The sequence below is a fragment of the Strongylocentrotus purpuratus genome, unplaced genomic scaffold, assembly GCF_000002235.5.
Source record: "Strongylocentrotus purpuratus isolate Spur 01 unplaced genomic scaffold, Spur_5.0 spur5_scaffold_19, whole genome shotgun sequence".
In the NCBI taxonomy this organism is placed as follows: domain Eukaryota; kingdom Metazoa; phylum Echinodermata; class Echinoidea; order Camarodonta; family Strongylocentrotidae; genus Strongylocentrotus; species Strongylocentrotus purpuratus.
Window position 1 is genome coordinate 20,801,044 of NW_022145604.1, and position 24,622 is coordinate 20,825,665.

The 24,622-nt window shown below is 38.4% G+C and overlaps 1 protein-coding gene across 1 annotated transcript; it reads left to right on the plus strand.

Moving 5' to 3' along the window:
* The first annotated feature begins 579 nt into the window (after positions 1-579).
* On the plus strand, positions 580-12,947 carry LOC100892919. The gene is made up of 6 exons (XM_030990560.1): positions 580-654; positions 2,518-2,749; positions 3,321-3,452; positions 3,994-4,191; positions 11,285-11,457; positions 12,612-12,947. The coding sequence occupies exons 2-4, from the start codon at positions 2,528-2,530 to the stop codon at positions 4,177-4,179; spliced, it is 540 nt and encodes a 179-aa protein (XP_030846420.1). The 5' UTR covers positions 580-654; positions 2,518-2,527; the 3' UTR covers positions 4,180-4,191; positions 11,285-11,457; positions 12,612-12,947.
* Positions 12,948-24,622: the final 11,675 nt, after the last annotated feature.

Consider the following 24,622-nt stretch of genomic DNA (forward strand, 5'->3'; position numbering starts at 1 on the left):
ATAAGAAAGTTATGAATGTTTGAAGGTGCAATAAATTAAACATAAATTGGCAATTCTGTGACGTATCTTGCGACGTCTCCTCCCATTTTCACTGTACGAAAAATCCTCAAAAATGTGTATTTCCCTTAAAAAAATTCCAATTATACATTCGCCCTAAATTTAATGTAAATATATTTTTTTTATACAACCCCTGTATGAAACAAATCTATTTTGTTATCAATAACTACGAAAATGATTTTTTTTTTAATTGTATGTATACAGAGCGAATTTGAAAGGAGCTCGCAGGATACGTCAATGTCATAATAATAATAATAATAATAATAGCCTAATAGTCCACTCTAAATTTTATTAAACCGAAACGGAAATTCGTGTTGCCCAATTGTGTTTCCAAATGATAACTTCAAAAAATCATAACTTTCCTATTGTAAGTGTTACTCAAACTTGCATTTGATTGTCTCTCTCATGTTTCGGCTTGTACTATTGAATACAAAGATAATAGCCGGGTTTCCCTTTAACGCGCGATCGTATTTGTAGAAGCCATATCTCGAAGGTTGTGCCCCCATTTGGAGTGCTGTGTATGCTAAGTGGTGGATCTGCCAATTGTAAGAATTCTCATTACTCTGAGTGGAGGCCTATAAAGAAACAACTTCACAGGTAACATACCGTTTATACATATTTTATTATACCCTTGCGGTCAGAAATTGAGTGATCAGTGGCAGTGACTCCTTAATTGTGAATTCAAAATGTGGAACTAAAGTTACAGGATGCAATATAGCCTGTTAGTGTTAGCGTATGTTGAATCATAACTATCGGTATATAATTATTGACAAACAGTGTCTGTAGTATAATTATGTATGACTATCCATGGTATGAATAATTGTGTACAGTGGCATTGAAAGTGAAACATTTAATTTTTGCAAATAAAAAGCGGGTATTTTGATATGAATACTTTAGGTTTGATACAATTTACTGTATAACTAATAAGTATTTTAAAATATCAGTTACACACTGCTACTCCTTTCATGGAACGCTACATTTTATTGCTATCAATCAACCTGCTACCAACCTGTTAATCAATATTATTTCATCTATAATCAATCATGAATCGTAGTTGATTGAGATACGATTTGGATGTTCATCGTATTTAAAATACCTGTGAATTTGTATGGATGCTGGGGAAATATAATGTAATCTACGTACTTAATTATAAGTGCTATGACCATCTCGATATCAATAATATAATAATGTTGCATTTATTAAGCGCCTTTTCAAGAGAAACAAAGCACAAGAAGAGTGAGTGTTGACTTTAACTGTTTACCCAGTGTTCTATACGTATTTTAGCATTCAGAAGGACAAATACATGTAACTATGTAAGTCTATTTCTATTAATTTAGGCAAAGAGATTGATATGCATAAGAATGTATGAATGTGAATTTATTGCTCTTTTGAAATGCTCCTGTGATTGCGCATCCAATGACTTCGCTAGAAAGAGTAAGGAATTTCAACAGCAACATTTTGCTGAAAAGTTGCAATGCCAAGCAGTGTGAGAATACAATGCAATACGTGCCTTCCCTCCAAGAGTGATTTTCAGTTCCCCCCCCCCAATAAGAATAGATTTTCACCCCTCCCCTTCCCATATATTGCAAATTATGGTACCCAACATTTTGAGAAGTATACCCACTGTTGATATTATATGGCCTGTCTGTATTCGGAACAAATACACATGTACAAACAACCGAAGTGCACAGACGCTAAACGCAACGAGACTTTTTCGTATTTTTTTACATAGAAAATGCGGTTCCATTATTCCTCTCTTTCTCTCTCTCTCTCTCTCTCTCTCTCTCTCTCTCTCTCAATTCAATTCAATTCAATTCAATTTGTTTGAATAATGATGCGACAGTCTCCACGGCAAATATTGGAGGAATATCGTTACAGGCAAGTTTTCTTAGGCTGGAACAGAGGGACTGTATTTCGGAAGAAAAGTCCATTGTATCGAAACGGGCATATAAAAATGATTAAGTTCATTCGCGGTAGCGACGGGGCAGTTGGAAACATCTTTCTGTCTGTCTTTATCTCTAATCTTTTCTTCGCTCGTATGGCAAGCCGTTTTAACAATAATTCCTATTTCTTGATATCAAGAATTACCATTGTTTTACAACATAAAATAATTTCTTGATATCAAGAAATATATCAATAATTAGAATTATTGATATCAACAATGTTCAGATCTCCTAATAATAAAACGCATTGCGCCACCTTTGTTCTATTATATACTTCTAGACTAGTGACTACTCTAAACTGTTGAGGCGCGGCTGCTGCTTTTGTCGTTTGTGTGTGTGTGTTTGTTGTCGCTGTTGCTTCTGTCTTGACTTTTAACGACTTAGGCTTTTGAATGACACGAGCAAAAGCTTGGGTACCAACAGAATCCTGAACAATAAAAAGTGGTAACATTATTTCAACTTAGATTGCGATATAATCATCTCACAATATTTTTCTTCTTCTGATATTCAATTTAAGGAAGTTGAACATGGAGGACCCTAAAATGCCCATAGGGCCTGCAGAAGGTGTACCAAGTATACCATCTTTTGAAGATGTTGGATTTCCCAAGATACCTAAAGTTTTTGGTGAACCAGTGCAAGCCATCAAGGTTTTCGAGGAGTACAATAAAATTGTCGTTACGGATGAGATACAGCAAATGTTTAATGAACGAATGGACTTTACTAAGCCAGATGTCCTCGAAAAATTGCAGGTATTTAGCCAAGTGAAAACATTATGATCTAGTCAGATCTGCATAATATGTTCTTCTTTTTTCACAGCTGAAGGAGAACCATGAAAACAATATTATAATGGATCTTGATTAAAGTGTAGAAACATTGTTTGATAAATATAGAGAGGCATAGAGAAACATGTACAGACCAGATCACTGCGAAAGACGAGACTTCATTAAACAATAAAAATATGGATACCAAAAGAAAACTAGCATAGAGGAGCGATGGATGGGACAAGGTAACAATTGACTTTAGAACTCTAAATTATGGCTGTTATGAATTCTATGTTAAACACAATAGCAGATATATTTGTATTTTATTCCACACACCTCAAAACTAATCAATGTACTAGCCTTTTTTTTTTAGCCAGTTTAGCATATCATTGCTGATTTTAATTGCATCACTATTTCATTCTAGACTCTTGCGGTTATTCCAAGACAGCATGTTTAAAATCATTAGTTTATAGTTACCCGTTTCAGCTGTCATTTTGCTTATAAAGTACCCTGCAATTTTATTTCGCTTATACTTTTATCTCCTGATTTGTCTGCCCAGAGTGTTTGGCTACACGCAAGCTATCTAGCACTGGAACGCTGTGGGTTCGAGCACTTGAAACCAATGCTTGGACCTGGCAAGATCTCAGACATCCTCCCCTTAATGTTCATAGCATACCATGATTGCCCAGAGGTAAATGTTATTTAGTACTTAAAGCCCCACTGTCCTACTTATAGCTACTTGCTCCCTCTATATAGAAAACTTCCCCAATCGGTGGCTGTTGGTCCCCCATGATCCTCTTTTTCTTATGTTAGTTGAGAGCTGAGTTAATGAGATAGTCACCTGTCAGTGACCTCGCTGTGTGGTCTAATCCCTTCTGGCCCAGTAGTATTGACGGTCTTCAACACGATCGTAAACAAATTAAAACAAATCAACTTAATTGTATTTTCGATAGGCTTTTGTATTTCCTTCAGAACACATGTTCAGATCACATAATATGTATTTTTCATGTTTGCACATTTGAATAGGAGGCTCACAATGATAATGAATTTGCCAAATTTGATTTGCGTCTTCTAACAATATCTAAAAATAAAAATTATGAGTAAAGAGGTATTACTTTCTCAAGAAAGAATCTCACAAGAAAACTCACAAAGAAACTCATGCACACCCACACACACAAATCAGTACGCTGTTCACGTAAGTATCATGATTTATCTTGTCTTTCATGTTATAGGTGTTGAAATTGGGGGCGTATGTTCAGGATCCTCTTGTCGGTATACCGCCACCTAGCGTGATTGATATTGGTAGTGAAATGCCGAACCTCAATCTGGTCTCCCTGGCCGGTAAGACCGTAGGTCTTTCTGATCTCCATATCAACAAGGACAGGACGATGATGATCATGGCTTCGTCAGCTTCCTGACCTCCGCTTAGGGTGAGAAGATCACGATTTGAAGAGTTTAATTCCAAAAGGAGCTAAATCCACTTTTAATGAAAATTGAGTTATTGATATCAAAACATTGTGTACTTCAGTACACGTCTTTCAACAAAAGCATTTACCTAAATTTTGGGAGCAATTATGAAAAAATGCACCTTCTAAAATATCACTTTTCCATAGACGCCTATACAAAATCTGGTAACAAAATTCATTTTTCTCTCAAGTACAAAAATAGATTTAGCTCCTTTTGGAATTAAACTGTACATTTTTCTGTTGGAAAAATATTTCATTACTTTCAGAGGGAAGGCAAGTAATGCATTGTGTTCTCACTGTTTTTTTCTTCTTCTATATATGAAAATTAATTACCATTAGAATAAGGTACATCTTTTTCTTGTACTTCACATATTTCCGCCACCATCACCACCACTTCCACCTTCACTGCTTTTATCTCAAAGTCGCAAAATACTGGGAATAGTACCACATACAGCTTTCCAGACCTTACAATAACATCTAAATTTAGAAAGATTGTGAAAGGGAAATTATTTGATTTTGATTTTTGATTTGATTCGATTTGTTTTTTCTGCTTAAGATTTGTTTTTGTTTTTGCAGTTTCACAAATATAAAATAAATAAATCATTACAAATTGTCTATATGACAAAAGAGTATATGTAGAATAAAGTAAGGCTGGCTGTAATTAAGGTTATAGCGTTTGTTCTTCGTCTCCTCCTCCTCCTCCTCCTCCTCCTTCTCCTCCTCCTTCTTCTTCTTCTTCTTCTTCATCTTCTTCTTCATCTTCTTCTTCTTCTTCTTCTTCTTCTTCTTCTTCTTCTTCTTCGTCTTCTTCTTCTTCGTCTTCTCTTCTTCTTCTTCTTCTTCTTCTTCTTCTTCTTCTTTGTTGTAAAAGGACGTGTCTCGAGCGAGCTCCAGAGTTTTTGTAAGTTTTGTCGGAATTATACTGTTTATAATTACAGTTTTAATACTAGTGTACTACTAGTACACAGTACAACCATACCAAACCAAGTCCACCTTTCTTGTGTGTTAATATTTGTAGTTTTTATGCTTTTTTTGTGGTAACCTTGTGTAAGATTTTTTGGCCACTATGGCCAGTGAAGCCGAACAGGCCTCCCGGGATAAGCCGGGGACCAGCTCGGCTCAAAATACCGTTCCTGTTTCTGCTGCCGAGCCGTTCAAGGCCGTAAGCAGAAACAATGGTATCGTTTTTGGTTCTGCAGCACATGTTCCTATTCATGATTACATAAGAGCGTTTGTAGACACCATTCCAGCTCATTGTATAGTGTCTGCCTCTCGTATCAGTAACCAACGTCTAATGTTTACTCAGAAATTCCGAACTCTGTTCTTGTAAAACAAGTTTCTGCTTTTTGTAAAGTAGTCTCACAGATTCGTCCCATCCCTATTGGTTTCAAGGATAAACAACTAGCTCACATCATGTCCTTCCGTCGACAAGTCCAGGTGCTGCTTACTCCGAATGTTACCCTACCCGATTTCGTTAACTTTATTCACGCAGGCACCAATTATCGCGTTTTTCTTTCCACTGAGGCGGCTCGCTGTTTTGAGTGCGGAGAGGCTGGACATATCGGCAAGAATTGCAAAAAAAACCGCTCGGCCAAATGAGTCCGCAAACTCTACCCTTACGTCAACACAGGCAAAAGGAAAATCTGACCCACGACATCCCCCCAAAGTGTCTAAACCCTTACGGTCTGAACCTGAAACCCTTAATCTGAGGGCGTCCCCAGTACACACAGAAAAGCCTAGCGGCTCCAGCCCTAGGCCCGCCTCTTCGCGTTCAATGGTTGACGAAACCGCTGAAGGGGCCCTTGCGCGCAGGCCTACAACTCCGGTTGCGATAGTTTCCCGTAGCATTAATAATAGTCCACCTAGCAGCTACCCCACAGGCAGTAGCCAGGACAAAGTTCCTCCTCTCGTAACCCCCACAATTTCTTTGACCCAAACCCTTTGCGACCCCATCTGGGGAACACCGCCCGCCCCGTCCAGACTTTTCGCAGATGTTGTTAAAAGGAAACAACCTCCCGAACCTTCTTTGGTAGACTCCCCTAAACTTACTCCAATTGTGTCTGCTACCCCACCGCGGAAACTAATGAGAAAAGTTTCCTCTCCCGTGACCTCAGAACCTCCCTCCCCTGTATCAGTATCGCTCCCTGCGTCACCAATCCCATCCTCTCCCGCTTCCACGGTAGACACTGTCGACACTGATGACGTGGCGGTATGGGATGATACACAGACTGACGATGAGTCCTTTGACTGGGCCTCCTCTTTTCCGTCCAGTCAAGGACCCCTCTCTTCAAAGGAAATTTGCAAATTTCTAAAGATTGTCAAAGCACGGAAAAAACCTCTAGAGGTAGCGAGAAAATTCACTTCCAACATATCAGGACTTGTAAGACAACTTAGACCCCTGAGGAACAGTCCTCTGTTTACTAAAAGTACACAGCAGAGGATTTACAAATTGATCAAAAATTTAGATATCTAATATGGCCATCTTCTTATGTAATATGAGCGTAGACCTGCATGCCTTTCTCTCCCTTTTTATGACGCTGTCGTTGCTCACCCTTAATACTGGAGGTTGCTCCAATGCCATGAAGAATGCTTCAGTGTTTAGTTATGTTGATAATATTGCGTTTGATTTTGACATTGTGTTTCTACAAGAAATTAATGACCTCTCCCAGAATTCTCAATGTTGGAATTTGTGGTCATCCTATAAACCTTTTTGTGCCCCCGGGCATAATCGAGGATCCGGAGTAGCTACCCTTGTGAAGAACAATCTTTGTAGTGATATTGACTCCTTAGTTATACTTAATAGCCACATTATATATGTTAAAATTGAGTTCGATGGTGGTATGTATCATTTATATAATGTGTTAATGCCACAAGATGACGGCCTTGCTATTAAGGCTGTTCATCTTCTTGCGTATCATGTTAATCAGTGCAGTGATGGTGTTATTATTATTGGCGGTGATTATAACTGTACCCTATCTCCGTCATTAGACAGATTGTGCATGCCTAATGAGCATAGACCTAAGTTATCTTCTGCCCTCAAGGAAGTGATTGATAGTAATAAACTATGTGATACGTGGCGCAGACTTCACCCTCATGAAAAGAAATACTCTTGGCATAGGAACAACCCTCACAGCGTTAATGGTGTTTCTAAAGCCAGACTTGATCGTTTTTATGTGTCTTTTCCCCTAATACCTTCATTACACTCTTGTCGTATTCTACCTTGTACTCTCTCTGATCACTGTGCGATTTCCCTGAAAATTAAAATTCCCCCACAGAAGCCAAGAGGATGTGCTTTTTGGCATCTTAATAATTCCCTTCTTGATGACAATGATTATAGAAGTATTATTAGTCATTTCTGGACTGACTGGCAAAATAAAAAAGCCGACTTTCCTAACATTCTGTCATGGTGGGACTTTGGTAAATCCCACATTAAGGTGCTCACTCAAATGTACGGATCTAAGTTAGCCAATGAGAAGAAGGAAACGATATTGAATATCAATAAAACCATCGACGAACTGCATTCTTCGCCTGAATTCACGCCTGATATCCAGCAGGCTCTTGCTGAACAAAGAACTGAACTAAACATTCTCCTTAAGAATCAAGCCAAGGGTGCTCTTGTAAGGTCACGTTTTCAATATGCTAATGAGATAGACACTAGCTCATCCTATTTTTATGGTCTTGAAAAATCAAACTCTACTTTTAAAACACTCTCTCGTACCCGTCTCCCTTCGGGTAACATTACAGAGGATCAGAACGATATTAAAATTCACGTTCGGAATTTTTATAAGAATTTGTACTGTCGTGTACCTATTGATGAAAATTCGGTTGATACTATTTTATCTGATCTATCGAAACTCAACCCTGAGGATTCAAAACATCTTGACGCTCCTTTGTCATTCAATGAACTTGATATTGCTGTCACACAGCTCGGCAAAAATAAAACGCCTGGTCTAGATGGACTTTCTTCTGAATTCTATCAGACTTTCTGGCCCTTGATAAAAAATGATCTCTTCTCTGTATTACAATTTGCCATAAGTACTGGAACCCTCCCACATACTTTTCGTAGAGCAGTGATTACGTTAATTCCTAAAAAAGGAGACCTGGCAGACATTGCAAACTGGCGACCAGTCTCTCTTCTAAATAATGATTACAAAATTTTTGCAAAGATACTTGCCAATAGATTGAAACATTATATTACTAACATTGTATCTGAAGACCAAACGTATTGTGTTCCAGGTCGAACGATTTATGACAACTTAAATTTGATCCGAGACATTGTACACTTCTCTAATTGCAATGATACCCCTCTTGCAGTAGTTAATTTGGATCAAAGGAAAGCCTTCGATAATGTAGATCATAATTATCTCTTCAATACCATGAGAGCTATGGGCTTTGGAGAATATTTTATTTCTTGTATTCAACTTTTGTATAATGACGCAGAGGGCTTAGTCAAAGTGTGTGGATCCCTCACTGCGCCTTTTCCTTTTCAAAAAGGCATACGCCAAGGTTGCCCTTTATCTGGCTTTCTGTATTCTATAGCCATAGAACCTTTTCTTCACAAGTTAAAAGTTAATCTTTCATCGTGTTCTTTCTCCTTACCCAACACAGATATGAATGTCTCGGTATCTGCGTATGCGGATGATATATCAATTTTTGTCACTGAAGACAAAGGCTTTGATATTATTCTAGATACATATAACACTTTTAGCAAGGCCTCGGCTGCCTGTCTTAATTATGTTAAATCTCAAGGACTGTGGGCCGGATCATGGTCGAAACGTAGAGACAGGCCCCTTGATTTCCTGTGGAATTGCGAAGGTCTCCTCTTTCTTGGAGTTCATCTAGGAAATAATAATAATTATGTAAACAAAAATTGGTCAAAGTGTAAAGAAAAACTGAGTAAGACTCTATCTCGATGGAGCTCCCTTTCTTATAGTTTGTCCTTTAAAGGCAGAATCATTATTGCTAATCAATTAGCTGCATCTAAACTTTTCCATTGTCTTGCAGTTTTGTCTCCCCCTCAGCAAACACTAATTGAACTCCAAGAAATGCTTATTAATTATGTCTGGTCTGGTAAACGACATCTTTTAAGAAAGCAAATTCTGTTTCAACAACCCAACAAAGGTGGACTTGGTTTGGCATGTCTCCAAGCACGAACCCTTACATTTCGTTTTGCCTTTTTACAGCGTTATCTCAATCTCTGCTCTCATCCTGCGTATGCCCTTTGTTCTCATAATTTTCGCAGATATAAGAAACTAAATCTTGATTTTCCTTTGTTTCTGACTGAATTAGACCCAAAGTTTTATACCAGCCTTCCTTGTTTCTATTCGGAAATTTTGCGTGCTTGGATTACCTCTGGAGCAAGCGTCGAGACATCGTCCTTTACTGTCAACCATGTGTTAAACATTCCCTTGAATTATTATAAATTTCTTCAATTTACACTGGATGGCGACAAGATCTTCCCTGTTAGACTATTTGCATGTGGAATCAAACTCGTCAAGCATCTTGTAAACCCGAACAACGGTACCTGGCTCCGAGCAGACGAGGTCGTCATTGCCTCCACTTTACAGCGTCCGTCTTTACGCCTTTTGGAACTTGACCTCTCTCGACTTCACAAAGAGATTTCCGGTTTGTTTCCTAGATTCTTTTCGAACAGCGGACTAAGACTGTCAGCAGCTTCAGCTTATCTTCATAATCTGACTGAACCTGTTACCTCTCCGTTCTCGATCATAACTAAAGACAACAAGAACATTCTTGCCACGCCGACTAAATCGATATATCGAATCTTCAACCGTGCTATTAACTTTCTTCCTAGAGCTCAAGTTACTCATTGGCACGAGGCTGGGTTACTTTCCCCTTCTAAACTAATCAACTGGACTGAAATCTACTGCTATCCATCATCTAAGAAAGATGGGGACACTCAGTACAAACTATAACACAATGTTCTTCCGTCGCTTGCCGTTCTTCATCATCTTAATCCCGATATCTCCTCTTCATGTGGATGGTGTGGCAAGAAGGGAACTATTCTACACCTCTTTATCGAGTGTACTTCTATACAACCGGCCTTGGATCTTCTTCATCATCTTCTGTCAAGTCTTCTACCCGAAGTAAACATTGACTTTGACCTCTACTGGACTCTGGTTCCACATGCAAGAGGTCGTAACAGGGAGGCCGTACGCCTATCCAACTTTTTTATTGTCATTCTTAAAAGCACATTATATTGGCTTTATCGTACCTCTCGTTTTCTTGATCCACTTCCTTTTTGGAAACTTAGAATCAAGAACAGAGTCATTCTTGATTATGAATTTCACAAATTACAAAACAATTTGGTGTTATTTCATAAGATATGGTCGTACAATAATGTACTCTTTCTTTCAGATGATATTGATCTCACATGGTTGATTTAATTGTTGTTTGTGATAAGTTTGTCTTGAGAAGAAGCTCATAGTTGGAAGTTATGAATTTTCATAATTTAATCGTTTTGAAACACTCTATGGATGTGTAATAATTTGTGATCAGTGTTTAGTACAATTTATGTTTTTTCTCAATTTCTACCGTCGAAATTATTGTTTTTTTATGAATTGTTTAATGGTTACTTTCTCATGTATTACGTACTACTTGTTGTTGATTATTGGTATATGATTTACAAACACTTATTATATTAAGTGCATCACTGTTATCTTTTTTATTTGTTTTAATTATTATATGTATTGTAAATAAAGTTTTACTTTCAAAAGTCAAAAAAGTCTTCTTCTTCTTCTTCTTCTTCTTCTTCTTCTTCTTCTTCTTCTTCCTTTTCATCTTTTCCCCCTCCTACTTCCCCCCTCCTCATTCCCCCTTCCTCCTAGCACTCCGCCTCTTCCTCCTCCCCTCCTTCTCCCCTCCCTCTCCCCCTCCTCCTCCCCCTCCCTCTCCCCGTCCTCCTCCTGTCCCTCCTCCTCCTTCTCTCCCCCTCCTCCTGCTCCCCTCCTTTTGTTTTATTTTATAATGTTGAATTTATGAATTGATTCTCTTTTATTTGTCTTCACGTAAATTTATTTACAAACTTGTCTCCTTATAGGCCTGTGTAATAGGTGGTACGCTTGCAGGTATTGTTCGCGACTACCGAACCCAGGTCGATTTCCTAGCCGTCTACCTCGCCGAAGCTCACGCCGAGGGAGTGTGGTCTCTGGGGAGCAATGTCAGCTACATGAAGCGTCACAAGTCTCTTCAAGAGAGGATTGATGCAGCTAAGTACGTGAGGAAGCTACATTAGGGACTTTTAGATTCTGCACGACGAGAACGTGGACTGCTCTTTTAAGGCAATGTGACGTCACTGCCAGTGCCTTAAAAGGACGTCACATTGCCTTAAAAGTGCAGTCCACGTTCTCATCGTGCAGAATTTAAAAGTTCCTATTAACATTGCCTCCAGGACTAAGAGCATTATCATATTTCGTACAATCTACAATGAGTAACATTCTGTATATAAAATTAAATGAAACCCGTTAAAGGGAAAGTCCACCCTGAAATTAAGTTAGTTTTAATAGGAGTAGAAAAATGAGAGAAACAAGTCAGTGAAAGTTTGAGCAAATTCCGATTAAAAATAAGGAAGTTAGGATTTTTGAAGTTGTGATCAATCAAACACAAATTGGCAACTCTATGACGTATCATGCGAGCTCAACTTCCATTTGCTCAGTACTAAAAAAATCTAAAATTTTCATTTTCCCTCAAGAAAAATTTCAACCATACATGCACCCTAAATATAATAATTGCAAATATGTTTCTATACTCCCCCTGCAAGGAACAAATATATATTCCGTCACCAATAACGAAGAAAACATGATTTTATGGAATATTATGCACAAAGCAAATGAAGGAGAGCTTGTATAATAAGTCACAGAGTTGCCAATTTGTATTTGATTGATCACAACTTCAATAATTCATAACTTTCTTATTTTCATTCAGAATTTGCTCACACTTTCACTCACCTGATTTTCTTATTATTCTGCCTCTATCGAAACAAACTTATTTCGGGGGTGGACTTTCCCTTTAATGCTCATCTGATTATTTAGGCTGAAGATTAGGTTTTATGGACTGGTAACGGAGCATTATTTTGTTATTTACCCGTTCATGATGATCATCAACATATTACGATCTGGCTCAGTCACTTTTGATTCAGGGCGATGAGAAGTTTTGATATACCAAAGTGAATGTAAGAACAGACCATCTGTTCCATTAATGGTGCCTTACCCAAAACACATCTGTAATTTCAACTATCAACTATACGCTAAAGGTTTTTAAGTTGGCAAAGTGGTGATGTTCAAAACCACCGTATTATAGAGTCTTTACAAACATCATATCCTGAAATAGTTAAATGTGCATGGATACGTATTTTTTTATTTTTTCAGAGATCTTCTCCAGATAGATGCCGAGACACACGACTGCATGACTGATGACGTCAGTGATACTTCAAGGTTCCGCCTCGTCGTTGATCAGATGGACAACCTCTTCTCCAGGATGTTCAAAGCGCACCCAGATCGGGTGATATTTATCCGTGATGGGAAGATCGTGTACTTCGGTAAAAACATCATGAATCAGATGCAGGAACCTTCACGCCTGATGACCCACGAAGCACGTGAATGGTTGGAAGCGAACGTTGGGCCAGCTTAGAAGCAGTAATATCATTGTCGTACACACTTTAAACTCTAATCAGGTCTTAGCTCCGATTTAATCGTCCTATGAACATTTTTATAAGATGTAGTATTTAAGTTCTTTTCTTGTTTATGGATACTGAATTTCAACCAAATTCAACTTATGAAATCAACCACAAGAGTTTTTGCACACTTTAAAAGCGTCAATACTACTGGGCCAGAAGGGATTAGACCACACAGGGAGATCACTGACAGGTGGCTATCTCGTTAAGTCAGCTCTAACATAAGAAAAAGAGGATCATGGGGGACCAACAGGCACCGATTGGGGAAGCTTTCTATAGAGGGAGCAAGTAACTACAAGTAGGACAGTGGGGCTTTAATATAGGTACCAACAGTGCCAGTGGAAATCTATTTTTTTTATAGCATGGATGCCCATGTAGTGAATTTTTAAACATTCATACCGTCACATAATGTCCAATTTGATGCAAACTCTAATAAGGCCCTAAACGGAGTCTTGCCTACAAAACAAAATATGCCATTGCAGAATTGATGTTATGTTTTCAACCAAATATAATGCCTTTAACCAAAATATAACAGATTTTAGGCCTACTCATCATCGGGCGATATCAAATTTTTGTCTACCTCATAAGTACCCAATTGATAATGACTGTTTAACTTCCTTCTTCTTATCTTTCTGTCTTTCTTTCTTTCTGTCTTTCTTTCTTTCTTTCTATTTTTTTCTAACTTTCTATCTTCCTTTCTTCTTTTTTTTCTTTTTTTTTCTTCTTGTTTTTGGGGGTACTTTACCTGCTTTGCCGTATTGTTGTAATTATATATCATCACAGAATATCGCCACAAACTTAAACGGATGCACGGAATTGGCGGTATATGGCTCTGTTAAAAGGGTGTGAGGTTATTTCATAATTAGGTGACATAACAATAACAAGAATTGGGAAAAGCTTGATAATAATGACACACTACATATTTCAAAAACTGTTATTAGTCTTTCTTATGAAGAATCTTTTCATTTTTAAATATAAGAAAAGTATAAATATGTCGGCAGAAGTGTACAAAAAGCGGATATTGTTTCATATTGCTTGACATGAACAAAGCTAATGAAGTTTCCAGAGAAAATGTAAACTTTGGGAACAGATATAAACATTTGTCATGGTCAATATATCATATGCAATGATGTCCTCTTTTTTTGTATATTTTATAAAACAAATTTATAGAAATATATAAACATCTTAGACTGATGATTCTTTCATTTCATGTCTAAAACATTACTAAGTGAATGTATTATGTTAATTCTCACTTTTAGGGAGAGGCGTGCTTTGGCGTCTGCAGTTTCATGATTTCTAAACAAAATTAATTGCCGAATTATTTGCAACTTGTATCAACGTGATATACAGATCTGATCAGGAAAGAAGTGTCTATTGAAAAGAAGAGTAATTCGATGTGTGAGGGAGAGCAACGGAGGATCGAAAGGAAAGAGATAGAAAGAAACAGAGAGAGGGAGAGAGAGAGAGATAGAGAGAGAGAGAGAGAGAGAGAGATGTATATAATCGTGAGAGGGGCAGGGGAAAAAGGATATCCTTAGTAGTAAAATGAATCACCCCATATAAAGATGCAGTTTGTTGATGACCTGACAAAGAATGATGGAACAATGCAAGATGCTGACAACATATACAGTTCTGAGCCAGATAATTAAGTGGTGGCCGGCACATAATTCCTCTTAAATTTTAATTCACATGGTGGGACTAATGCGCTAAATCAATGAGCCTGCACCCCCAATTATGGTTATACGCCATCAACGATAGGAAAGCGACTTGTACGAAGTGCAAGGGCCTTATCCGATGAAAAGACAATTTTTTACCAAAAGAAACTTGAATTTGACTTCAGTAACTGTTTTCTCTATCTGTATTATTTTTAATAATGACGTTTAATTGCTCCTCTTCTCGCCGATAGTGTTGATATCACGATAATGTCTAGCTATAGAGTATACCGAAGTGTGACGTCATATTAGCCGATTTGTCAAGGTTGCTGGTTCCAAACAACTTTAAAGGCGTCGTGATCACAATATAACAGCGCCAAACATTGAATTTTCCCCTCCAGCCCGTTGCTTTGAATGATGTCGCAGTGAGCCTTGTGCGAGGGTTCTGATGTTTGGAACCAGTAACCTGAACGACGAGCGAATATAATTATATATGACGTTCGCACTTCGGTACTCTCATTGGGGTTTCAGTCATGTAGAAATACTGTAGGCATGCGTGACCCCAGGTTTTCCAGACAACTCCCAAACGAGGATTTCTTCTGAATCCAAAATACACCCTATAAATGAGGATTTCGCGTGGTTTTTCCCCCCGAATTCAATTTGAAACGGGTATTTCAAAAAGTGTACTCAGAGACCAGAGACACTGATCTCCGTAGTTGGCGGAGAACGTTGTAACTGTCTTGTCGATGGTTTGAGAAACGCGCCCCAGTTTCGAAATTCTGAACCTTCGGAAATACGAACCCTTTTTAGTTTACGGAAATACGAACCCGCAATCATTTTTCGAAATTAAGAGCCCAGCTATTAAACAAATCTGAATTATGAACCTTCCAAAAAAAAGAACTTCCGAAATCATACATTTTTCGGAATAACAAACCTTCGGAATTATAACCCTTCGGAAAAAACAAACGACTTGGAAAAACGGCAAGTCACCGATTAGCCTCTTGAATAATAATCGTACTCTTTGCCATTGCCACCGATTGTTGAGTTAAAGCGGAAGGAAATGAATCTTCCACTGGTCAAATTGGTCGTAAATCAGTGATTCTCTAAAACCTCAGTACGACAAATGTATCGTGTTGACCTGCTTAATAGAAGGGTCAGTCTTTAAAAGGGTCAGTCTGATGAATTAGGAAGAAAGAGAAGAAAAGAAGTTAGGTCAAAGTTGGATTTGTTGTTGTTGTTATTCAATTAATATTCGATTATGCGCAGTGGCGTATCCAAACCTAGGCCTCAGGAGAGGCAAAACTTTTCAAGTTACTGTGATCAATGTACTTTTAGTAAGTATGTCCCTTGTTTGGATTACAGGGGGGGGGGGGGTCACTCAAGATGACTTATTAATTTTGAGGAAGACAAATTTAATACGACGTTTGAAATCATGTATAGACTTCGTGCATTTCTTGACTTTAATACAGTGATTCGTATTATGGTTGTTACGCTGCATTTCTTTTTTGCGGTCGGAAATCAGTCTCGAAGGGCAGATGTCACCTTGCCCCTTTTTAAATACGCTAGTGATATACGTCACTGTGGAAATGTTCATGCATTATGGTGCACGAAGAAAAAGTGAAAAAGAATGTGAAAAGCTAGGTTTATAGCCGTATGGTCTACACCCAGACCGTCTACTACCCACAAGGTCTTTATACTTATCATTTTGTCTGATGCTCCGATTCGTTGAAACTAGACATTGCTCATTTTAAAGATCTCAAAAGGGCACACTTATCATATTTGAAAGGGGCAATTATCAGAAACGAAAAGAGGCACATGTCAAATTAAAAGAGGCACCTTTCAGAGGTTAAAAGGGGCGTTTTTTACAAGAAAGGGGAAGGGGGCACGTATTACGAAAAGAAAAAGGGCACTTGTTAGAGTAAAAGGGGCAACAATCAGATTTGAATAGGGGCATTTATCAAAGGTGAAAAGGGGCCCTTATGAGAAGGGGAGGGGGCACTTATTAGAAAGAAAAAGGGGGCTTATCTGAAGTTACAATGGGCAATTTTCTTTTTACGTAAAAAGGGGCACTGTTGGAGTACTTGAAAAAGTGGGGAGATGGCACTGTGCCCCCCCCCCTCCCACCCTTCGGAAGCGCCGCCTTTTTAAAGTGTCACATTATGGTCAACTCAAAAAGTCTCCCCCCCCCCCAATTACGAACTACCACAGGCTTCTTCCGGCATATATTATTTGTCGTTATACTCGATATGTACTAACGGGTGACCCGGCCCGTGATGTACACTAGGATCAGTGATTATAAACTTTCCCATCAAAGGAAGTTTTGCGTCTTAACTTTATCCGAGCAGGAACAATCGTGGACAATAATGGCATTTCGAAGAAAGAAATATTATGATTACTCCAGCCAAGTTCTTGTAATAACACTCACTTTCTGTCACTTTCCTGTCAAATATTGGTGTGAATGAGAGGAAAGCCTTGACTAAACGAAGTAAACAATGATGTCGTTAAAACTAATGATCAAGTTACTTCTACTATCCCAAAGCATCTGCTCTTCCTCTTTCCTTTGTAGTATCCGATGGTTATTAATGCGAAAAGAAAGTCTTAAAGTAGCTGTGTGAAGATTTAAAAAACTAACTTTATTTTCATTATTGCAAAGGTGAAACTTTGATTCGACAATTTTATCAGAATTCAATGCTGGAAACATTCGAAGTGATGATTACTATCAAATACAAAAACGCTTAAATAAAGCCCCGACGTAGCACCTAAAGAGCTCTCATGTGGTTCCACACATCTCAGCAGTGTTCGGAGAGCTCTTCAAGTGCTATGCCGGGGCTATACCGGGGCTTTATCATAGCAGGAACCATCGTGGACAATAATGGCATTTCGAGGAAAGAAATATTATGATTACTCCAGCCAAATTCTTGTAATAACACTCACTTTCTGTCACCTTCCTGCCAAACACTGGTGTGAATGAGAGGAAAGCCTTGACTAAACGAAGTCAACAATGATGTCGTTAAAACTAATGCTCAAGTTACTTCTACTATCCCAAAGCATCTGCTCTTCCTCTTTCCTTCTTATTTTCCGATGGTTATTAATGCGAGAAAAAAGGTCTTAGAGGTCTGGAAAAATCCGAATTTGAAACTGCGCCTCGAGTTGATATCAGTTTGATAAAGCAAATAATGTTTCTTTAATCCTTTTAAATGTTAAAATTTGCTTTATGTTTCAAGGCTTTATTGTTTGATAGTTGAGTTCTTGTTTCAGACCGCAAATGCATTCAAAGTGCAAGGTTATTGCTCGTATTCTTATTTATGACATGTCTAGTGCCCTTTTACGACCTAAAATAGCTATGAAGGTAATTTTAGACCCCAAAATGTGTGAAATTTAGCCAACACGATCATACCATACCAATTAAGCTTTACTTTTTAAAAAATACGGTGACCGTTAATTACTTAATGAATTAAGAATAACAATACATGGGCCGACTGGTTGTGCGTATATAATAACCAACACGAAAAAACCAACATCGGCATGGGTCGGAATAAAACGTATAAGGCGCCATTTTGTTTTTTCAACGGTTGGTTCAAATTATCTCATATTTGTGGTGGTACACAAATATTTACAAAATTTATATTTATTGATATTTCAGCCGTCTCTGAACCGATTTTGATCCAACAAAGATGATTTTGTCATTTAAATTGTACGTTCTTTCAAATTTGACACTCAGTTTTGCATTATCTCACAAAAAGTATTTTGTTTAGCGCCCTCTGCAACATAACTCAAATATCCCTTTTAGTGATTTTAGCTATTTATGCTTTCACATTGCCTTGTTTCAATCCACAGAAAAACCTTAAATTGTTTTAAACCGCCTTCTAACTTCTTATTAAGTCATCACATGTAGGTTTATTAGCCTCAAGGAATCAATAAACACTGGGAATTAATTTCGTTTTATTTTGTTTACATTGATTTTAGTTTAGGCAATATCTGCAGCTGAAATTTGTATTCTACTTCTACGAACTTATCAGTATTGATAGTATGTTCCGTCTTTCCTAGTTTTCATACTACGAATCGTAATCACAATTGATACTAGGCGTTATTATACAACGTGTATAAAATAAAGTCTATATCGTTTGATATCGATATCGATAAACTTGACTTCAGGTAAACATAACAAATAAATCCTCACAGAATCCAACGAAACTTGCTCTGAATGTTTAAAACTACCAATAAATGACATTTGCCAAACAATTTTGGTAGAAAATGTATAGTGGCTGAATAATGCGCATAGAAAGGTAAGGGAATCCGGGTGAATAGGCCCGACACCATTAAACACAGGTCACTATGTGCAAATGGGAGTTGTAGTTTTTATCGAAAATGAGGCCCAGTAAGTGTTTGTGCGTTTGTTTTTAATTCACTGGTCCAAACAACCAATCTACTGCAGGATTAAGAATCCAGAATAGATCATAGCAACTTTCTCTCTCAAAAACACGATTCCCATACCAGAGCTCAAGATCAGCTTTAAAGGGACTATGTCCCATTTGCAGGCCAAAAAAATGAAAAAGTTAAATTCCAACTGCATTTGAAAGATAATATTAATTTAGAACTTCCCTAAAAAAGGTGGGGCTTGAAAATGTCTTCAAGTGGGAAAATAACGACTATTAGTTGTCAAATCGACTTTAGGGCTATAGAGCCCAAAAGTAATAGTCTTGATTTTCAGACAATTGTACCAAATGGTCATACGTTTATTGCTGTACAAAGATTCAATCAGTTTAATCTTGGCCATCACAAGAAGTGGGTTATTGATGTACACAAATACTCATGTACCCTTTACAACTCTTTTCATGTATGTTATTACCAAAGAAGAAAAAAAGCCAGTCAGTCACTCAATAGTGTCTGACAGTGAAGTCTAGCAAGTAAACGGTTTTCCTTGCATAATTTGAATATGAGGACACTGCTAACGTTTAAATTTCACAGATAGGACATACATGACATATTCATAATTCCTGCAAAGTTCTACAGCATTTGAGGTTGGCTGCTAAAGGGATATAGTACCTTTAAGGGGACACAAGTCCGTGCATTCTGTGACAATAATACAAAAAAAGGATCATCATCAAATGGGCCCATGTGCCCTAAAATGGACATAGATTATTTGCATGGTTGCTATCTACTAATTTTCTTCATAAAAGTACACTGTTTTTAATAATAAAGAGCTGCTCGTGGGGAAAATTCCCCAAGCTCCCCACGGAGATTCTACCCCTGGATATTTCTTAGGATACATGTATCTGTTATTTCTACCAAAAGTGACACATTTTTCATTGGCAGTTGTGAGTGGAAACTCCTTGTAAAAAGTAAAGCACAGGCATCGATTGAGAGAGAGAGAGAGAATAGAGAGGGTCGAATAAGGGGTTGACAGTCCAGCGCTCAAAATACACGGGGGCGGTGGGCGATTCGCCCCCGTGGGCTACATAATCGCCCCCGTCAGGTTGCTCACGGGGGCGATTGCAAAATTAAAAATCGCCCCCGTGGAATTATAAAATAAAGATTATCTTTTCTGTTATAACTTTAACACAATATTGAGTTTCAATTTTCAAATGAAATGGAACTTAGATTAGCGTGCAAGATTTCTCGTTTTATTAGTATAGGCCTATTATTACCGTTTCAGCTCACAGTGCAGTGCCGCCGTCAGCAGTGGTTATAGGCCTACTTCTTCTTAGCGGTACGTGTGCACGCTGCCGCGCCATGTCTGCTGGAGCTGGAGGCGATCGCGCAAGGGCAGAAACATGGTCATGGAGAAGTTTTTCGTTGTGAAAGCGTTAACCCGCTGAAATCTGGTGATTTCAAATGACCAGCAAATTATGAACCTCAAACAGTAAATCAATATTAGGGACTTTTAGATCTGCACGATGAGAACGTGGACTGCAACGTGTGACCCCCCCCCCCCCGGCTCCCTTGGGCTGCCAAGTGAAAATGTGATATTAAAGCGGGGGGATGCTGGAGAGGAGGACTACTAATCTATTTTATTTTTTCAGGGGGGGGGGGAGTGAAGCGCCGTTTTAGCATGACTTTCTTTTTAACTCTTACTTTCACCTATCTCAGATAACCCTAAGTTTTTGGTTGCTGCTTTATATGTAGTTGATAATGCATGATTAAAATAAAGAGAGAGAGAGAGAGGGACAACCACCATCATTTTGCAATGGTTCATGCAGGGTTCGTGTAATGTACATTTTGAAACCATTTCTTAGCGTCTCAACCCCAAAGAAATAGCAAAACTATTTTTGAGGAAAAGCATTATACTGAATTAAATAAAGAATAATAGCTTTATATTGGATGATATTAATACTGATACGGGCTAAAGACAATGTGGTATTTGTATAGAGGTATTCCAAAATGACATTCTGATAATCAACATTTGTTCTGGTATCATAAATGTATATACGCATAATACAACTGATCTTTATGATTTCTTAACGTGACATAGCTTCTTCTCCCCCTGCAAAAAAAAAAGAAAACAAGGTTATTTAATAAAAGGATCATGCGACAAATAATCATTGTGATTCAAATTGATGCAATGATTTTTTTAAATAAGCAATGCTTTTCACCAGAATCTTCTTTGTAAAAATGACTTTTACAAATCTCAGCCATGCAAATCTGCCACTGTGTTGTAAGATCACTTTCAGATTAGGAGAAGTGTATTCTTTAATGAGTATTTTACATTGAATGGAACGTATCAACTCAGTAAGCATGGCTGAGATTTGTAAAAGTTGTTTTTACAAAGAAGATTCGGGTGAATAGCATTGCTTATTCAAACAAATATTCGCATCAATTTGAATCACAATCATTATTTGTCGCCTTATCCCTTTTAATGACCTTGCCATGGCTCGATCATGGAAAGGATCAAATATTAAATTTCATCAAAATGTTGGAAATACGACTCAACGATCACTCTCCCATTTTTTGAGCTTACGTGTAAATTATTATGCAACAGTGAAAGATTGTTGTTGTTTTCAGTGACACCAAATATGACATGACAGTCAGTCCATACAGTCTAATGGTGATGCAAAATATGCAAATCATGATTCGTGATCACGGCTGCGGCCCCCCCCCCCCCCTATTGGCGAAGCAAAAAAATTGAGAAGGAAAAAAGAGGAAGAAAAAAAGAACGAAAAAAAGGGGGGGGGGAAGGAGAAGATAAAAGAAAAGAGAACAAAAAAGTAAAGAAAAGAGAGAGAGAGTTCAAAAAAGAGGAAAGAAAAAGAAGAGAGGAGCCGGGGAGAAAGAAGGACAACGAAATGGCACTAAAAATTAGTGACAGTAACGACGAATAAGGAAAGACAAGGGGAAGGGGGGTGCGTGAAGGCGGATGCATTGAGGGGAGGGGGGGGGGATGACTGGCCGTATTCTTATTTTTAGGTTATGCGAAACTGAGTCGAAATTATGCTTCTTTTCAAAACAATCTTAGCATGCTTGTTTATGTTAAGCCGGAGTGCATGAAAAGGTTAGTGTAGAAACACTTCTGAAAAGGCCGCGCCCGGCCCCTCCAAAGAACGGCAGAATGGTAATCTATAAATTATGGGGTCATTCTTGATGGCTTGGGAGTCGTTATTAAGGAGGGGGCCGGCCCTACTCAAATGGTAGTGACCGTAACGATGGATAAGGGGATAAGGAGGAAGGGATGCACATGCAGGCGCGTACGCAGGGGGGAGGGGGGGGGGGGTCGAACCCCCTCAAATCTTTGTCAAGTTGTCAAGTTGGTCCTGATGTGAATAATGCGTAGACCAGGGGTTCTCAAACTTTTTCTTTTACGGTCCAGAAGCGATTTCTATGAAAGCTGTAAGGTCCGAAATGACACTTGTATACTGAAGATAATGAGGCTTGTTTTTGGTCTATATCTGATCCAAGGAGAATTGTTACAGTTTAAAAAAAACAGAACCGAGTTTTCTGAAAAAGAACACCCAATATCCTGGAATTTGAAAGAATTTTCTTAAAACTTTCAAAATGCCTCTTACGTGGATTTCTTATTTGGATGAATCGCTATGACGTTTTAATATATATCAATTATTGAGTGGGCTTATTTTGCTTTCTAATGGATCCATACAACATGGCAGAGCTTGAGGGGTCTGGCAGAGCCTTTTCAAGAGAGAAATTGTCTTTAGGAGAAAAAAGAGGTTATTTCTAAAATGAAATAAAAGGGCTCTTGTCAAATAGCCCTTTCATTTCATTTTTCTCTCGAAATAAACTCTCTTTCTCTCTTATAGACAATTTTATGAGATGGAATCTTCAATCTGAAGCCTTTTTGTGCTCTTTGAAAATGGCACACTGAATGGGGGCAGTGCAATTTAAATTTCAAGGGATGGATTAGAGTTTTTATCGCTCTTGAAAGTCAAATAGCCCTTTCATTTCATTTTAGAAATAAACTCTAATACATTCCTTGATATTTAAATTGCGTCGCCCCTATTGTGTCCTCTTTTTAAAGAGTACAACAGAGCCCTCAGATTAGGCAGCAAGTAGCAAAACAAACCCGTAACACTGGACACAACATTCAATGGGATGATGCCCATATCACTGAGTTTGAAACGCACTTCTGGTCAAGAATGGTAGAAGAAGCATCTGCATAAAAAGGATGAATCCTTCACTGAATAGGGATTCTTGCTATACACTTTTACCTTTGTGTAAATAATAAAAGGTCCACGGGCGTGGTTGTTAGAAGCTTAAACTACATAAAACTCTTTCCAATTTTGCAGGGGGAGAGCCTTTGTCGGGAGTCTTTAATAATAAAAGGGATAAATCCTTCACTGAATAGGGATTCTTGCTATATGTTACCTTTCTTCGCTCCAGTGATCTCGAGGCAGCAGACAGCAGACAGAAAAAAATTGCCGGGAGTCTTGCTCTCTTAAAGACAATTTCATATAACTTCTTTTTTCGTATTGTTGTACTTTCGTCCGCAGACTACTTAAGCACATGTCGAGCCAACTCAGTCGGAAATGTAATATGTAGGCCTAAGTGTAAAGTTAAGTTTCATGTTCTTCCTTTTTTCTTTCTTTCTTTCTTTCTCTCCCTCTCTCTGTCTCTCTCCTTTTCCTCTATCTTCTTTAAAAATAAAAAATAAATCTTTCTTTTCTTCTCATTTTTCTGTGTGTGACATGCGTTACGCGTACGTCTATCAATGTCTTAATATGGTAGATTTACATTTTTTTGTTTCCCTTTGTAGGTGCACCTTATATTCCAGAAAGTGCCCTGTTTTGATGGTGCCCCCCCCCCCCCATGTATTGATCTCGATAAAAAATAACTTTCTCATTAATTCTATTTCCAATATATCTAATACTTGCACTAATCTCCAATTTAAAAAATCGTCTACTTTCTCTAAAGACAACATTATATAAAGGATTCATTTGTAGCGGCTCTTACATTCGCCCTACTTACATTCGCCCTACTTTCACCGTACATTCATGTCTCCTGTATTTTTCCATCACGGTACTTATTTATATTCATTATTCGGACCACGTGTGTTTTTCCTTCCAATCGAGCATCGTGGTTCCGCGCATCGTTCCCCCGCGTATTTTCAACTCCACGAGGTTTTTCTCCACTCCCGCTTTCACCTTGGTCGAGTCAAGACGTCTCCGCAATTTCCTCTCCAGGCTCTATTCTTCTCCAGGCTCTATTCTTCTGTGCCTTTCGTCTTTTCTACAGCACGTCAACTCTTTCTCTGCCATGTTCATCGGGCTGCAGTCTCCCAGTGGAACGTTATAGTCAGGACCGACATGGCGCCTGACTCTCCGCTGGGAGCTGCCAGTTTCTTCGTTCCGGTAGCTCTTTCCACTCACGAGCTCATCATTTCACCGCAGCTCATCTAAACATTTCTTCATCAAAGTCCGGCGCATCAAACGAGCAACTATTACTACTCAGCACCAGTGCCGGCTTTGCATGTCTACGTTTCTACTCTTCGCCTCCGACATCGAACGACCCACTGTTCCGTCGTCGAGCGCCACATCTCGTCTCTTCTCTTCTCGCCTGAGAGCTTCTTCACTATCTTCATCACGGACGTCAGCGTCGAGATTCTTCA

What these genes read in the sequence shown, in the direction of transcription:
- LOC100892919 (XM_030990560.1), top strand. Translation starts at nt 2,528, where the DNA reads ATGGAGGACCCTAAAATGCCCATAGGGCCTGCAGAAGGTGTACCAAGT. An exon ending in ATGTCCTCGAAAAATTGCAG is followed by an intron (nt 2,750 to 3,320) that starts GTATTTAGCCAA and finishes TTGTCTGCCCAG; the next exon opens with AGTGTTTGGCTACACGCAAG. An exon ending in CATACCATGATTGCCCAGAG is followed by an intron (nt 3,453 to 3,993) that starts GTAAATGTTATT and finishes TTCATGTTATAG; the next exon opens with GTGTTGAAATTGGGGGCGTA.